Here is a 17,523-nt window from a genome sequence, read left to right as displayed (position 1 = left end):
TAAGCCAGGCCTGTCAGTGTTCGGGCAGGCAGCAGTGTGCTCCATACCCAGTCGTGGTGAAATGCTGGAAAAGCTCAAGTGAAAGTGCAAAGGACAAACTCTGTAGGAGAAGGTCTAAGAAAATTCCTCATCTTCCTGAGGAATGTCATTAACTTCCCTAGATGCTCCTACTGGCACTTAAAAAGTAAAGCAGGGTAGAGGGTGAAATTTCCATGTAGAACTGCACATATCTGAGAAATACAAACTACAGATTAATAACTCCTCAGGAGCATTTAAGAATGGAAAAAAGAAAAAGAAATACCTGCTGTTCGGACTGAAAAGAGGAGGATTATGTAGCTACTGCCAAAATCCTTAAAGTTTACATTTGTTTCTTGGCATTTTGACAGGCTGGAGTAATAGCATTTCAGCACAGAAAAAGGTGAGCACATTGCATTGTAGATTAATATGATCACAATATTATTTGAAAAAGCAAACAACATAGGAGGGATATTAGGTCAGTTGCATACTTGGGGAAGCAGTGTTTCTTGTAACAGGAAGAGAAAAAATTTCATCAGCAGTTCATTGTAAGGAAGCTCAGCTGGCAACCTATAAACTAGGAAAAATGGAGTCTGAAATACAACATTCCTAGACAAAATAAAATGTATAGAAGACCAAAATCATCCACTTTTCATAAAGTTTAAATAACTGTTCTTTAGAAGACACAGAACAAAGGAAGACAAAACAGTAGGTCTCTTGTGAGAGTAGTGAAATTGATACTTTCCATGATGTATATCTTGATTTTCCATGAATTTGCGCAAAATATGGAGAGATGGAGTGTTAATGGCACCCAACAACAGATTTCTGTTTCCTTGGTGTCAAAAAATTACACTATTATCCACAGAATTTGAACCTGACAGTGTAATGTAGGTTACTTGACAGAAACCCCTGAGAAGTTCTTCTGGTAGGTTACTGAAGTCCTGCATTACTTCAGGCAACACGCAGCAGATTTTTGCCCATGAGTTAATGTTCAGTGCAGCACAGGGACCAGAGACTAAATGCAGGGCGAGCGATTGGGGTAGGGATAGGATGGCTGGCCTTAAGAGAAGTTGCAGATAATCCTGTATGTGTGTATAGCTGTGCTTTGGGCAGAGATGGAGAGATCACCTCCCGGGCTCTGCACAGTAGAGCTTTTCAACCTGTGCTGAACCTGAAATATATTTGAAAGTTCCACTGGGCTAAACGAGTTTTGAATGTGTGACTATGCACTTTCCTCAGAACTGAGAGAAGATTGAATCAGGTCCTTAATTAACTAATATAAGAAGACTTTGGAATTCTGATGTGGTGTTTTAGGAGGAATTCTATGATAAAATAACATGAGTAGCCTTGTGGGTCGATCGGCGCAGCAGATGTTAGCTTCTCTTGTTAGCAAACTTTGGGTTTTGTCACCATTTCATGATAAAGAATAAGTCAAGAGAAAACACATTAATTTGAATTGTGCCTTGCAAATACTAACAAAATAACCCATCTGAGCTACTCGTAAGGCATTAGCACCATATACTTTATTATGATTGCACTGTTCCCTGTGGCAATAACTTCAAGAATTTCAAGAGTAGTTGTGTTATCTATTGAGAAGTAATTTTTTACTTTCTATAGAGGCAAGATAGTTTTACGAATAACTCTGAAGTTTACTCCGAAGGCCATTTCAATCGTCCATAGATCTTATGATATTATGTTACCTTCTTTCGTTTCAAATTCACAGCATAAGAAAGAAAAAGAATGACATAAATTGGATGTTAGAGGAGTTCTGAAGATAGACATCAGAAGAATTCAAGAGTAAGAAGAGAACTCAGCATTATTTGTTATTTTCCATCCTAAAGTAAAAAGAGAACAAAGCATCAAAAGCATCAGTAGTGAGAGAGAGCTCAAAGCCAGGACTATATGTCATAGCATATAAAACAAGTGAGTTGGCACCACCAAAAGGTCTAAAGTCTTAGTCTGTGGTTTAAAGTCATTGATATTGCAGTCAGAAAGATCTTTCAACTGCAGAAGTAAGATGAAGAGCTGTATGCATTTGCTGCGATAGACATTTTAGGTTTTGCCTGCTAGTAGCATTTTGGTACTCACTAGGGTGAATAAGTTTTCATGGTGCTGAAGTCTACTGATAGGATGTTATAGATCAAAATCTTGCACTTTTTGTAAGTACTTCTGAAAATAATGGCTGTGAATGTAGGCCAGGATCAGATGCATGTACTTTATCTTGTGTTTAAATTGATTGAATGCAATCATATTTCATAAACGAAAGCATATTCCAGTCTAGTAACTTTAAATCATCATCCAGTCTGTACTGGAATTTTAGTTGGTTTTAAAAAATATTGCAGTGTTACATTGATTCAAAAATTTTAAACTATAGTGATGTTGAACTTGAAAGTAATAAAATACATTTATTCACATTGTATTTGGGCAATGCTAATTATTTTCAAGTGAAAGTAAAAAAGGATATTTTAAATCTCTATATACATGTTTGATGTTATTTGAAATGCAAAGGGTAATAGAAAAAATTCTGAGGTCTTGCTTGGTAGTCAGAAGATTTACTCCACTTGTAGAGAAGCAGCTTGTTGAGCATATTGTTGCCATATGATTTTTATTTGTGGCTGGATGTACTGTAGCATTTCCTGGGATATCAAGTCTATTTCTCTGCCAGAACTGGAATTTTTTTGGTGGTATATTTTTATAGTGATTTATCCATAAAATATCACTGAATAAAGCAGCAGCCATGGAGAAGTTCTGCAGTGGTTGAAATGTGATTAGTTACATGAGGTTTTCTTTTTTTATTCCTAAACTCCTACTTCCTCTTCTTAAGCCTCTCTGCCTTTCTTGTATCTGTTTTTTCATTTCCCTATTATTTGTTCCCTCCTGCGTCCGTTTCACCTCATGTTGACCTAAAAGAAACTGTGTTTTAGCTCAGAGGATTGCCTTGCTCTTTCAGTAGGAGTTCCAATATATGTTATAAACATTCTGGTTGCAGGCTACAGCCAAGGTGCACAACACAGGGAAGACAACGTTCTGCAGCACAATAAACCTTTAGTTTTGTTTGTTTCTTTGTTTCCTAAGCCTCTTAGGAGTTCAAGGCCATAGCTCTTGATAGAAAATGTGGTATAAGCTCCTCTTATATATGTGTGAGTACACATATATATGTATAAAGAGAGAGATGCCTGTATGTACATACATATATTTATGTTCTCAAGGTGTAGTGATAAGCAAGATTTTCATTTCAGTCTGCAAACAGAGAGTCTTGGACTTGTTTGGCTCTTGCATGTGGTACTTGCTATTCATCTATCATAGCTTCCTTTTGGCTATTGAAATGTGCAAATTCACTGAAATGGAGCAAAGGAGGAAAGAGGTGCCTCTTAGTAGGAGTCTGAGAGGATCCAGATGGTTTCGGGGGCAGGATCTCCGTTTGGTGTCACTCTCCCTAATAAGCCGTACATCCACAGAGGACTGTTCCGTGTAAAATCATATGTGGAGTCCTCGCACAGTGGTTACTACAAACATCTAAGGTCTGCAGTTCCATTCAGCTCCCAAGTGCTGCCCTTTCTGGGTCACCCTTACTTTGGTCCTGATGGAAGCTGGGGGATTTTAGGGGTGGGTTGTATTAGCAGCTGGCAGGAGTGACGCAGGAAGGATTACATTGCTTTGATGCTGAAAAGATATAGACCCCTCTCCAGTCTGATTTAAGGATCAAGTAATGCAGTTGCTGTTAGTTGCATTCAGTCCTGTTTCCTTTGATTTTACTTTCCTTATATAACAGGGATTTGTCGTACAGCAGTTGATTTTTATTAACGTGAAAAGGTGCCTTATGGAAAAATACACACTCAACAAGGAAAATGTTTTAGCTTCCTTGCAGAAGGGCAGAGCCTGAAAATCCTGAAGTTCTTTAGATTGCTTATTTTAAATGAGGTGGCATTAAGTGGAAGGGCCATCCTCCTGCCATGTCATTTAAAATGGTCCTATGTTCACGTTTTTCTTTACCTGTATGACTTTCACATAAAAAGAGTACAAAAGATAAAGTGAAAGAGTAAATGATTCTGGAAGTATCATTAACATTTCAGGTGACATTCTTTTGGAAAATGTAGTGTCTTTCAAAAAAATGTGCCATATGCATGGCTCAGCCCCAGATCTTCCAGCAGTCTAATACTGCAAGGGAGGGCATCTGTAGCCCCCTGGGAAGTAGGCTGTGGGGATTTCCTTTTCTCCTCTTTGCTGTTTTTTTTTTCCATTTCCTTTTCCCCTCTTTTTTTCAGTCATTTAACGCTGTTCTGCACAACAGAGGGGAGCATCTGGCCCCAAGTAAACACCCAATAAAGTAAGTGGGGGAAGTTCACAGCTCCCTTGGTGCTGTTGCGTCTGTCTGTCTGGTTGTGGGCTCAACAAGATAACCATGCATCAAATTACATTGTCCAGGCTATCTTCACAACCAGAAGTGCTTGAAACCTTATTTTAATAGAAGCTTAGATTCTAGAGAATACTATAAAATCTCTCCAAAGGCTCCAAATCAGCAATTCCATCTGTGTTTCTGCAAATGTAAAGGAACAATGCCCCAGCTGATTATGCAAACAGAATGAAAATAGTTATTTTAAAAGTGCATAAAATCGATACTTTGGGGAAAACAAGTCAGCTGTGTTTATACTCAGCATATAGCAGACATTTTGTTTCTTTGTCTGAAAAAATCATGGGAAAGCAAGGATTGCAAGTGAAATAAAACAGCCGATATACAGTGCAACAGAGGGGACTGGAACATCAGATGTCTCAGCAAAGGCTTAGAGAATTTTAGGTTCCTTTCGAGAGAATATAAATTATATTGAGGTTGATATATTTGTACGTTCTTTGAAGTCAAAGCCAAATATTCTTAGCACGGTGGGAATAACTCCCTTCCCATTGCTGATCATGGAAAGTATGTAACTAAATCTATGTCTGTGGTGCTGAAAATTTCCTCCTAAATGCTGTCTCTTTTGGACTAATGGGATTTTTTGCAAGTATTGGTGTGAAGGGGTATGCATATAAATATGTATAAACGTGCTTCTCATACAGTCAGGATACATTCCTTGTATACATATTGTTCTAAAAACGGGAAACAAAAGCATCTGAGAAACAGGACTGAAAGGGAACAATTTTTAGACCTGTAAGTTAAATTGGATTAAACTTCATCTTTCAGCAAATGCCATGTTATTTATTCAGTGTTTCTCTGGGGGATTTCCCTACCCCCTACACTTTATAGCGAGTACTGATGTTTCTTAATTAAAAAATCAAACAAACATGGAGTTGGGGCTGCCCCACACAGACATTCTCCTGTGGGAATAGGAGGTGCACTGATTTTCTCATGGGTAGTTTCTTGGTGTGTTGGACACAAAGGAGGGGAAAAGCTCTGTCTGGGGAAGTCAAATTCACATCATGCATTCAATGCCAGGACTATTCTCAGTGCTGCTGGGCCATCTCCTAAGTATTCCACTTTTAAGGGAAGAGCTGGTGGACATGGTAAGAAAGGTCACTGATAAACTCATCAGAAGTTGGGTAGATTTCTGTTTATTAATTACCCCACAGTAGAGGTTACTGTCTTGGAGAAAGGAGCTTCTTGTTTCCTCTTTTCTTTCATTCTTTCCACCCAGAGCTGGAATATTTCTGAGGTTTGGGGCTTTACAGTCCCCACTCTGTAGCTGAAACAAACCTTTGTCCTTTTCTTTAGTTTTCTTACTCTGAAGTACATTTTGACAGATTTTAGTTAATATTGTGGGGGGGAAAGTATTTTAAGTTCTTTACAATTAAGACAAAGCAAAATATATTTTAAAAATGGTTTTGAGTTTTATGTATTTCTACAAATGCATGTGAAGCACATTGGTGCACCACTTGAAAAGTCTTTCGGTTGGATTCCACCAGTGCTGTGGTTGCTGTTATTTCAACATGTGGAGGGTTTTTCTCATATTTACCTGGATTACTGTTTGAGTAATAATAGAAACTCTGACATTTTCAAGCTGATGCAACTGTCATTTCACCCTGTTTAGTGTCAGGGTCATTGATCTCCGCTCTGCCTTTCTGTGGAACAGCAAAATGCACTCTGCAGGCCGTTGTTAAAGATGGATTCTGCTATAGATTCACTTTGTCAAAGTACACACAAGGCTGGCTGTTTTCAGGCTATCCTGCTTTGTCACCAGTGATGCCTCAGGATAATGTAGCCACTGTCTTCATTTCCAATGGAATGGTTTATTTTGGAGGCATAAAGCTCTTGAGTCAGTGACTGTAAACTTTGGTTCTGTGGTAAGGGCCAAAAGCACTAGTGACATGAGTCATTATCAACTTTTGAAAGAAGCAGACAGAGATCATCTGATGTGCCAGCAATGTATTTGTTCTTGTGTCTTTGTGCAGCTGATACATTTTTTTTCTTAGATTAATATTTAACTGATATTGCCTCCATCCCTTTCCTAAAACTGGCATTCTCTTTTCAAGTTTCTTATCTGGAAACAAACTCATTTTGTCCCTTCTATAAATGCAATCCCAGTCTCAGCCATTATTTATGGCTGGGTGCACTGTAGTTACAGCACATGAAAGAACATCAGCAATGACTTATTGTAAATGGGACAGACTTCTTGGGAATGCACTGGGGATTAGATGTCCAAAAGAATGAAGCACTGCTCTCTTTCCATCTGGCCACTTCATTTCACTGCCTGTTTGGGACTTGTACTTCTAAAATTTAGTTTGCAAAGTCAAATATTGATTTAATTTGTTTTGTTCTTAAAAGATAGAGTAAACCTCAGAAAGTTTTAGTTGTGCAGAGTCACAGGAGGGACAAGCAGAGAACAACTGAAAGAAATGCTTTCTGCCAAAGTTGGCAATTTCCTGATCGTTTAATTAAAAAAACTAAGAAAATCTTCGGTTTAAAGTTTAGATTGCAATCAATAACTTTCAAAATGTCAGTTTTGACATGAAAAATTGGAATATTGTTGGTGATATTGCCATAATATATATTAAAAATATATATTTCAGTATATTCATATTTTCTTCATCCTTTTTTCAGTAAATAGTCTTTAGGATGCAAACTAAGAAAGTTAATACCAAGTGAAGGATTTTTGATTGTTAGCTTCATTATGTTTTACAGAGTTTAAACAAAGAAATCAGAAAGTATTCCACCCTAGCCCTGTGTCATGATGGGGTGTTAGCCAACCCCCATTTTCCAAACATGCTTCAAAACACCTTTGGTGAAGTTCCAGTTGAAATACTGATTCTAGATATGTTATTTCTTCTAAAATAAGCTAATCAGATGTTAAGATTTCAACATTTTTTTAACTATAAACAAGTTAAGCTTCAACTCCCTATGTAGATCTCATGTCTTGGATTAGTTCTCCAGAAAAGGTACTTCTGGGAGAGCCCAGGGATGGTTTCCCTTGGATATAGGTGATCCAGGCTGGAGTACTGTCTATGCAGGATGAGGGCACCAATGACATAATGGCCGTTGCAGGTTTTGCTCCCAATGGAAGAGTTGCCATTTCTTCAGCTGTGTTTGTTTCCATTGTTCTTTGGGAAGTGTGTCCATTCTCAGGAAGGGCATGGAAAGCTGTCACATACCTCACATGCACTTTTGGTCAATTTGAGTTTTTACTTTAGAGTTTTTCTGTTCTTTACTGATCAAGTCAGTTTGATAAAATAGTTTGTTTTCCTTTCTGTGGCAACTTTGAAGTTACAGGACTCACATCTTGTGAGTTCTAATACAACTCCATGTTGTATTAGCTGGCTTACAATGCCACTAATGTAGCCAACATGGTAGTTGGATAAAAGACTTGAGTATACCTTGCGAAATTTCACTTTGAGAAACTATATCCAGCCTTTTTCATTCCTTCCATAGTTTCTTTTGGATGGTGTTTATATGCTTTGTAGCTCATGTATATTGTGAATAGTTTCTAGAAAAGTGTTTGGATTGAAATCTTGGCCTTGTTGAAGTCTCTGAAAGTTTCAACAGTTACTTAAGTGGTGTCAGCTTTTAATTGTGATGCTTTCAGCAGCAGAAGTAAATTTGTCATACCTGTCAGTGACATACACTGTTTAGAAAAAAAGAAAAATCAAGATTAATTTATTTATTTGTCCTCGTGTATGTAATCTCATCTTTTCTCTGTGGCTTGTATGATTCAGATTGCTGGGAACACACTGGACCCTTTTGTATATGCTCCGGCAGCTAAGAGTGTCATCTTGAAAAGACATGGGATTATCCTAATAATCCCATTATTAGAGTAACTACATGCAGGTTGCATGATAATTTCCATGCGGAGGAATTGTTTGAGAGACGAGAATGAAAAAATCCAAACCTACAAGCAAGTCTCTATGTCCCACGTACCTATACTAGCAGGATTTGTGTTCCACAGTAGAGCTCTGTGTTGTAACATTAATAACCCATGTTTGATCAGACCCATATGTGCAAAGTCATTGTGAGTTTTAAGAATGGAAGATGGTGTCTAAAGAGGTTGCTGCTGTTGCTCTTACTCAGAACAGCACCCCCCATGTTAGCAGAGTTTTGCCATTTTACGCAATGTCAGGCTGGGTTTCAGGAATGTATTTGTCTTAGTAAAGTGATCCAAATGCTTTTTTCACCTGGGCCATTGTTTTAAAAGTTACTCTGAAGTTTTGAATAACAGTTCAGTAACACCTTTATTCCAGCATGAATGGAGGGAGAAAACAGCTCCCATATAAAACGTAAAATTTCAGGAATGCTGGAGTAAGTATGTACAGGTGAGTGTGTGCTTTTGTACCTGGAGGGCAAATGTCCCATCCTCTCCTTCTGACCATACCAGTACATAGGGAAAATGGCCAGACCCATTTTCCTTGTCTTACCCTATGAATTTCCATGTTTCTCCATTGGTCTTTGAACTGCCAGGGATAGGCAACCAAATTAGTACCATCTCAGAAACAGGACTGTTTATATCTTCTCCTCACTCTTAATATGCCTGTGCAGCCTAAGCCACAGATTGACCCCTATTGATCTGATTTGACTACACTTCTGTGGAGTAGACAAACAGTGCAAGAGAATCCAGGGACTCTAATTCACAGTACCTTATTTAGGTTCCTAGGTAATAATTCTTATTTGCATTAACCACATTCATCAGCAGAACCCAAGGCTGCCTCTTCCCTTATATGCCTTCCTGTTCCTGACAACGGAACTAAAAGGTATCTACTCTGAAGAAAGTGTTTTAAGTATATTAACACTTGATACTTAGTAGTTGCAAAACTTAACTATTAGAAGGAAGACGTTTTTTCAAATCAATGGCTCACGCATTACTGTAAAATATATTGATTAAAAACAAAGCATAATGTTAGTCATTTAGTCAGTAGAGTGACGCAATACTGAAATAAATTCATCCTTTGACTTTTGCATTAACCTTTTATTGACTGCTCGCATACTCATAATTAACACATACTTTAGCTAGCTTGGTTAATTTTAGCATCATGATCAGTGTCCTCTAATGTAGATGACACCCTGATCATCAAAAATCAGTGCAGCCCAGGCAAGTGTCTGTCTCAGTGAATGTGCACCTGCCCATGGGGATATCAGCCACCTTCCAGGGAAAGCATCATGTGGTGTTATGCAAATAGTCAAACTGTCATGCAAATGTTTGTCATCACTTAGATGAACATTGGTAAATATTAACGTGCAAAGTCCATTTGTCAAAAACAGACAAAAAGGTTATGAAAAATCTGAGAGCTTTAGAGGGTAGAGGTAGTGAGAACATGTACTTCAACAGTAACTAAAAATGGGCTTTTTTAATTGAAACTGTCACAAGTCTTGATTGTTTTAGTAAAAAAATAAGGACCATGGAGTTTTTTACATTCTATAAACAAACAGTTCTTTCTGTAATATGTTGTTGAACATAAGGTGTTCCAGCTAAATTGTTCTGAAATACATTATGGCAGTTTTCCTGTTCTCCTGCTGCAGATAAAGTATTGAAGGCATCTGTTCTGTATTTCAGAGCTTGTGTGATTTCCACTCTTTACACATCTTTTACATATAATAAACACACGTTAGTTCTATTTTTTTTTTGGAGTTGTGACTCTATTAACTCAAATAACAGTTTTTAATTGATATGGAATATTTTCATTAACTTAAAATATTGCAAATCTTCATACTTTCCCACTACCACCACAGCTCAATGTTTGCAGTCTTTTTTTGTTTATTTTTGTTTATCAGGAGTTATTGTTTCTAACTCATGTTAACTGTCAGATACAAAGAATTTTAAATATTTCTGTACAATCATTTAGGTGTCTTCGATTGTTCTGCTTCAGTTTAAAAGCTCTGTTCCTCTGCTACAAATTAAAGACCATTGTAGGAAATATTTCTTCTGTAGAAATTTTTTTTCAATCAGTAATATACTCATCTGAAAAGGTCTGGTTTGTGCACCCTAATTCTGAGTGAGAAAGCACATCTTTGACTGTGTTCCAGATTATGGGAGCTATTCAGGTGAATTGTTTATTGAACTGCCAGGCACAGTGGTGACTGCCTAGAACCAGCTCCATACCTTTGAATATGAGAAACTTAAGCTGGCTTTGATGACAGCAGATCTGACACGGGGATTGTAATTTTGGTCAAAATAGATGATTCACAAATTATAGAAATGTATCCTTCCCTGCTGTTCTTGCTAGTATGGAGCAGAGCAGTAGAAATCCAACAGAAGGATGAAGGCACCATGGGATCACTGAACTTGGAGCGTTAGGCACTGCTTTCCCTTTTTTATATTTTTACAGCACATTGATGCCTTTCTGTCATCAAACTGGCACAGCCAGTCTGAGGGCCTGACACACTTCCATTCCTCTAATCCCTCACATGGAATATGCTATGGCTAAAACTTCCCAAGTGCATGGTTGCCTGGAAGTTCACGCACCTGCTTAGTTGTGGGGAGACCTCTCAGTGATGGCTCTGCTGGTAACAAATATAGAAAAGGGAAAGTAGCAAGTAGTGGCTCTTGGGCTATCCAGGCACAGCATCACCGTGACTGCTACCACATTTACAGCAACACAAATGCCCAGATGTGAGGGAAAAGCTGGTCAATCTGTTTGTGTGAGAGAGAAGGGAAAAAAAGGACATGAAAGGTAGAAAGAGGGCTCTGAAATGGTGAGGAAGCTAAAGGTTGATAGATCTTTTCTCTCAGTGAAAACTCTTGTTAATAGCAGATGTGAGAGAAAATGTTTATTATTATTATTATTACTATTATTATTATTATTACTATCATTATTAGCTGAGTTTTGCAGATCACATAACATGCCTGCAGTATTTACTGGCTGAGTTTTGTGATTTGTCATCTGCAATAATCACGGTTAATTTATCCACTTTTGGATGGAAATGCTTAAACTGGAATATCTTATCCTACACACCAAACTGAGTGTATTATTTTGTGCCGAGACAAAATAAAGCAAGATTTTTAAAGCTTTATAGAGTTATGCTGTAATTAGTTTCAGCTTTCCCTGCATATTAATTTTCTCCTGGTCCTTTATATAATTTGGAAAATGTCTTCTGAACATGATGGCACAATCAGTTAAGTACCTCTCAGAACTCACACACTAAACTGCATTTGCTCTAACAACTATTATAAAGCAGCCAGCAAAACAAATCCTCTGTTATTCTGTACAGTGCAGCTTATCAATGCAAACAGTTTAATATTTATGCTAAGAGGATTGTCACAAGTAGCTTCTGTTCCTTTAATTCTTGTTTTAAATAAATAATGAGAACATTTAAACACATTACTCTTCCCAGGGCCCTGAGGTCGGCTAATCTTATTATTTATGAAGTGATGTGCTACATAATAGTACTTAGTGCATGTTAACAGATGCTATTATCAGGGGCTGATGTGGAGAGCTGAAGATATATTGGAATGCTATGTGTTAATACTGTCCTTGTAGTGTAATGTACGATGGATTGAGTGCCCAGGATGCTGGTGCAGCAATTAACCACCCAGCAACATGGGTGTAAAGCTGAAGTATGTTTTCTCATGGGGATTACACTGCTATTAATAATTCCCAGGAGAAGAAGACATCTTTCATTTGGCAACAGTCTCTTCCAGAAGGTCAATGGTGTGGACAAAGAAGTTGCATGTGTCAGTATTCTTAGAGTTCATTCTACTGAGATGAAAGTTACATATGTGTTTAAAACAACTTTAAATTTCTTACAAAAATTATGAGCTTTATAGAACACAAATTTTAAAAAATGGCATTCAAGAGATGAAAGTGCATTTCTGCAACTTGGTTGTTATCTCTTTAAAGAGCTACACAGACCTGCAGTATATACCAAAATTAAAGTAATTCTCAGCATTTTTCTTTGTCTTGCCCTATTGCAAACATTAACTAATTAATCAGCAATGTGCAAGTTGTTTGAAGGAAAGGAAAAGAGAGGGGGAGAAATCCTCCTTGAACTGTGGCAGTGTTTTTGATGCAGCATGTATTACAGTCTTATCTTTAGAGATGTGATGGTTGCCACTTATAAAAACTTTCCTCTGCAGGCTGCAGTTCAGTTGAATATTATAATTAGACTTCACTAGTATTGATGAATAATCCATTTAATGAAAAACATTGTAATTTAAACATTTTCTCTGGGGACTAACGTACACTAACCTCTTAATTTAATTTTATTGAAGTTTTGCCCACCTATTCATCATTGGAAGTTGTTATTAACCTCCATTTCCATTTTTCTTTATAGAATTTTCTCTTTTTATATTGCCTTTTTCAGTGCTAAGCAGCTTGATACACTTGTAAATCTCCAGAATCTACAAAGCTAGTCCGGCTTCTTTAATGTTGTTTAATCTATCCCCCCTGACCTTAATGCAGTAAATTCAGTTTAATCTTTCTCAATAATCTAGTAATACATTGGAAACTGGCAAAAATTTAAATCTGATAATGGTTTAATCACATACTTTAAATAACAGCTGAGATAATGAAAAAATAATTCACCATATAAAGGAACACTAACTGAGTTTTCTCTGTGATTGGCTTTTTGAGAAATCCCTATAGAAAATACAAAGCCTACAACAGAAATCAACTTCACTGGAAATGTGCAATCCATTTGGTGTCAGAAGATGTTGTATTTCTTTTTTATTATCATCTTTCTCTTTAATGCTCAAATGTATCCTTGCTGAGTGTTCAGTTTCTTGATACAGTTTTACTTAAGTAGTTTATCTGCTTACCTTTCTTTTCAGATGCCAGTCAGATGCAGCAGAGAGCTTGCCAGAAGAGCAGAAACCAGAATGCCATCCCTTCTGGACAGATAATGATGAATGTAATATGCCTCTGCCATATGATCTAGAAGAAGTAATTGCTTATCTACAAAATCTTGTTCAATGGATAGAATAACAAGTGACCTTCCATCCTAGAATTATTGATGCTGGTCATCCAGGGAGAAGCTTTGTAGTTACCATAAATCTTTTCAGCTTTATGATTCTTTGTTATTTTATGTGTCAGTGCAGATTTTACCAGCCTTTACACAGTAGCTTAGTTTCTGTCTCATAATAAAAAAGACCAGCCCCCAAATTTACAGAAGTGTGTGTTTTTTTAACTCCTGAAGTCCAGAACACCAGCCTTAGTTCCCTCCTGCTCTGCTTTAATTCCCATTGACCATCCAGCCCAGGGATATCCGTGTTTCATAGGACAGGATGGGTCAGGCTGGAAGGGACCACAGTGGCTCATCTGGTCCAACCTCCCTGCTCAGGCAGGGCAATCCCAGAGCTCATGGCACAGGATTGTGTCAGTTCTGGAATATCCCCAGTGAGGGAGACTCCACAGCCTCTGGCCAATCTGTTCAGTGCTTGGGCACTGCAGAGGAAAGAAGTTCTTGCTCATGTCCAGGTGGAGCTTCCTGGACATCAGTTCCTGGACATCAGTTCCTGCCCATGGCCTCTTGTCCCATTGCTGGGCACCACGGAGCAGAGCCTGGTCCCTGCTCTGACACCTCCTGCAGATACTGACAGACATTAATAACGTCCCCTCTCAGCCATGTCTTCTTGAGGCTGAACAGCCCAATTCAGCCAGTGTTTTGACAGATTCCCTTGGTATTTAAATGTCAGCCTCCATGAGTGCCTAGAGCTGTCTCTGGCCTGGCAGGTTTGAGCAACCCAAGGTGTAGCTCACACTTGTGGCAAAGCAGACTGCATGATCTGGGCATCCTAATGAGAGGCCAGCTTGGGGTGAACCTGCTGGAGATCTTCACAACGGAGCTGTGAATTCTTCATCCAGTAACACAAAGGGGCAGGAGATGGTGGAGGTAGTCCTTTGTGCAGTGGCTCCTTCTTAGACCATTTTTTCAGATGGGGAGTTCTGGAGGAGCATTCTAACACAGATCCCAAGACTTTCTTACTGTTTTGCCTCATGGCAACTGAATATACTACTAGGAGGGATTTCTGATGTGAATCTATACCTCCTGGGCTCCCTGGAATTCAGAATTTAGTTCCTAGCCATTGCTTGTTGCTTCATGTTGTGAATCCTATTCTGAGGCCAGGTTTCCTAGTGCATTGCCTAATGAGCTGATGGATCTAAGGCCTTCCATTTGGGTTGTTTGGTCCCCCAACAAACTAGATTTAGATTGTGTGATATTGGGTATTGGAGCATCAAGTGAGATCTATGAGAAAAAAAACAGAAAACTATGAGAAATGAAGCTGTTTGTGATGTTTTGTAGTAACATGCTGTAAAAAGAATAATTCTGTGTGGGATGATACAGGGTGCTCCTGAATGAGACAGAGAATTTGGATTTGATAAATTGCTATTTTAACTGTGCTGGTTGGACTGGTGTCTGACTTTGCCACAAAAAGCAGAAAATCATTACAGCAAAAAAGCACTCAGGCTGTGTTATCACTACAAAAGAAGCCAGTAAGATTCAGAGTTTGACGTTGCCACCAAGAGATGAATATGCCTTCAGTGTTAATCTGGTGTTTAAAGTCTCTGCTGAGGCCAGGCTCACCCAGAACACACCAGCTTTCTGTACTGGCAAAGTGCTGTGTCTGTGTATGAGGCTTGTACTCCTGAAAATTGTGCTTTTGACAGTATCACATATGCCAGACCTCCCTGGAGCTAAGGAAGCTGTGCCAGTAAAAATTCCATTTTAGTGGTATAAAACTGTGTCCACACCTACCAGCTTTTGCCAGGACAATTATATCAGGTAGAGATTGTACTTCATAAGACTTTTGGTATAGATGTGCCAGAAAAAGTATAAAGACCTGAATCAAGTGTTTCCATTTTAGTCCTGGGCTTCTGTGAAAACTTTTAGTTACCCTGTAGAATGGAAAAACTCTCTGAAGAATAAATTATTACTTAAAACAGGTTTTGATAATGTTACCTTGATCCACACATTTGTCTCTTGTGCCACAGATTTCATAACATTTGGAAATACTGTTATGGGCACAGCTTTCTCTTTCCTGCACTAGCTAAAACTGGCTTTACCAGTGGGCAAATAGCACATATTTGGATTAGTGCCACACTAAACACTGTTTGCTTTGGAGATCACTTAGAGAAAAGCTAGCTGAAAATGTGGGAATTCTGCTTTTGAAAAGGCAGTTCTCAGAAACAGATATTGCTTTGGAAATGAGCAATATGAATTAACAAGCTAATGATGTAACAGTGTTAACACAGTGTTTGAGGGGACTGTTTATTTATGCTGCTACTTTATGATTACTTTGTGTTTAATTAAGCGCTGCTAAAAACCATGGGGATCACAGTATTGAAAGGAATCTGACCACCACAAAGGGTGGAGAATGCACATCAGTGTTGAAGTTTGTAGCTGAAGTGGAGGCAAAGCTATTAAAAAAATGATTGGCAAAAAATTATTTCCAGCAGTACTAAAAAAAAAAAAAAAAAAAAAAAATATCCCAAACCTATTAGGAGACTGCTGACAGTAATAATAGAATTTTTAGAATACATGTTCCCAGGTCTTGCCTATGCTTGAAGATTTAAGGTAGTGAATTAGGTGAACTAGTACTAGTCTCAGTGCAGTCAGATAGCACTTATCTAAGCCATGGATAGCGATGACATGGACAAATGAACACCTTTGGAATTAATAAGACTGCCAAAATACCAATAATCAAGTGGTTGAGGGCTCTGTGTTGCATTCCAGTCTTGCATCATCTAAATCAGTATAACCTGATTGAGTTCAGTTGAAATGCAGAAGATTTCATATCTCCAAAGCCCACAGGAGTTGATAGCAATAACATGAGTAAGGTGGTGGAACTGTTTGAAGCACATAGTAATGCCAAAGGGTACCCCAAAAGGAGAACACAGTTAAAGGTAAGTATATATAAAAAACTTGAGAGATCAAGTGTAAATTATTACTGTGTTTAGATTATGTATTAGAAACTGACAAATACTTTGAAGTTATTCTTTATTCAATTCAAGTAGTTATAACTTAGCTTGTTTCAATGATTCTTTAGCAATCCATTTATATTTCAGCATTACATAATCCATTTCCTTTTTGGATGAGCTGGAAGACAGCCTCTAATGAAGGTCCTGTGTTTGCCAAGCCTGGATGCTTTAGAAGCATGAGGACCAAGGTGAATTTTTTTCAAGGAAGAGGTGAGAGCATAAATTAACTTTTGACATTAAATTCAGTGGTTCTTTTAAAATGGTGAAGTTCACGGCTTTGCTTGCAATTACTTTTCATCAGCCAGGACTGAATTGAGGTAAAATAGTTCACTTGCACATGTGCATCAGGCTAAATGGATTGCAGAAGATACAGATCTGTTTGCCTGTCTGCACTTGCCTTTAGACAATATTCATCAATTTTACAAAAGCTACTGACTAAACATGGAACCAGTACAAATGAAATGCTCAAGGCAAGGGCTTTCTTTTATAAATCTGATACAGAGTTGGTTTTACACTGATAGAAAGAAAATGTTGGCAGAAAATGAAAAACTTCTATTGTTTCTGTAATTTGGGGGATGAAAGATACAGACTGTTTTTAAGTATTTGATAGAAAACTGCTGTGTTATGCAATGTAATTAGAAATGTTTTTATAATGCTTTGTTCAGATCTCTGTATATGAAAATATCTTATCCCATAGGTCCTTTCTTCTGTTAAAAAGGTTATGTAAATAAATACAATTAATCTCAATACAGTAGATTTTAAAGGCTTTACAGCAGGTTCTGATTATTTAAAGGGTAAATAAGAGTGCTGTGAGTAATCACTGACTGGTAACTGTGCAGGATGGGTAACATGCACCAATAGATATCCAAATCTGTTGTCTTATTATAATTTGAATATGGTTTTAGGTTCACTGGTAGTGGTGCAAGATGCACTATAAAATCATGCTGGACAAATTAATGCAGTGGGGCAGATTCAAGGATTCCATTGATGTAACAGGGCATAAAGAAATTCAGATTGTTAAAATCCATCATGAAAGGTGACTGAAATGCTGTGGTGTGCTGAGAGTTGGCATTGCTCCTTTCTCAGTTACAGCAGTGCTGTTTCATTAGTCCTGTGCCTGGCAGCATTGGGGTATTGGATATTAAACCAGGCCAGGAGCTGATGTCTAAGCTGGGCTGA

General features: G+C 38.0%; 1 protein-coding gene across 3 annotated transcripts in view; it reads left to right on the top strand.

Moving 5' to 3' along the window:
* FTO (FTO alpha-ketoglutarate dependent dioxygenase) overlaps window positions 1-17,091 on the top strand; it is a 231,319-nt gene extending 214,228 nt beyond the window's left edge. For 2 of the 3 annotated variants that reach the window (XM_048316434.1, XM_048316432.1), the window contains 3 exons: window positions 13,197-13,276; window positions 16,432-16,554; window positions 16,646-17,091. In XM_048316434.1, the coding sequence (XP_048172391.1) occupies window positions 13,197-13,276; window positions 16,432-16,554; window positions 16,646-16,665 (223 nt within the window). In that variant the 3' untranslated portion in view covers window positions 16,666-17,091. Of the gene's footprint in view, window positions 1-13,196; window positions 15,879-16,431; window positions 16,555-16,645 lie in introns of those variants that run through there. The other variant, XM_048316433.1, reaches the window with a different exon arrangement.
* Window positions 17,092-17,523: the final 432 nt, after the last annotated feature.

Source organism: Corvus hawaiiensis, chromosome 12 (genome assembly GCF_020740725.1).
Source record: "Corvus hawaiiensis isolate bCorHaw1 chromosome 12, bCorHaw1.pri.cur, whole genome shotgun sequence".
NCBI classification, from domain to species: Eukaryota; Metazoa; Chordata; class Aves; order Passeriformes; family Corvidae; genus Corvus; species Corvus hawaiiensis.
The sequence above is the reverse complement of the archived record's forward strand: the minus strand, read 5'-3'. Positions and strand labels throughout refer to the sequence as shown.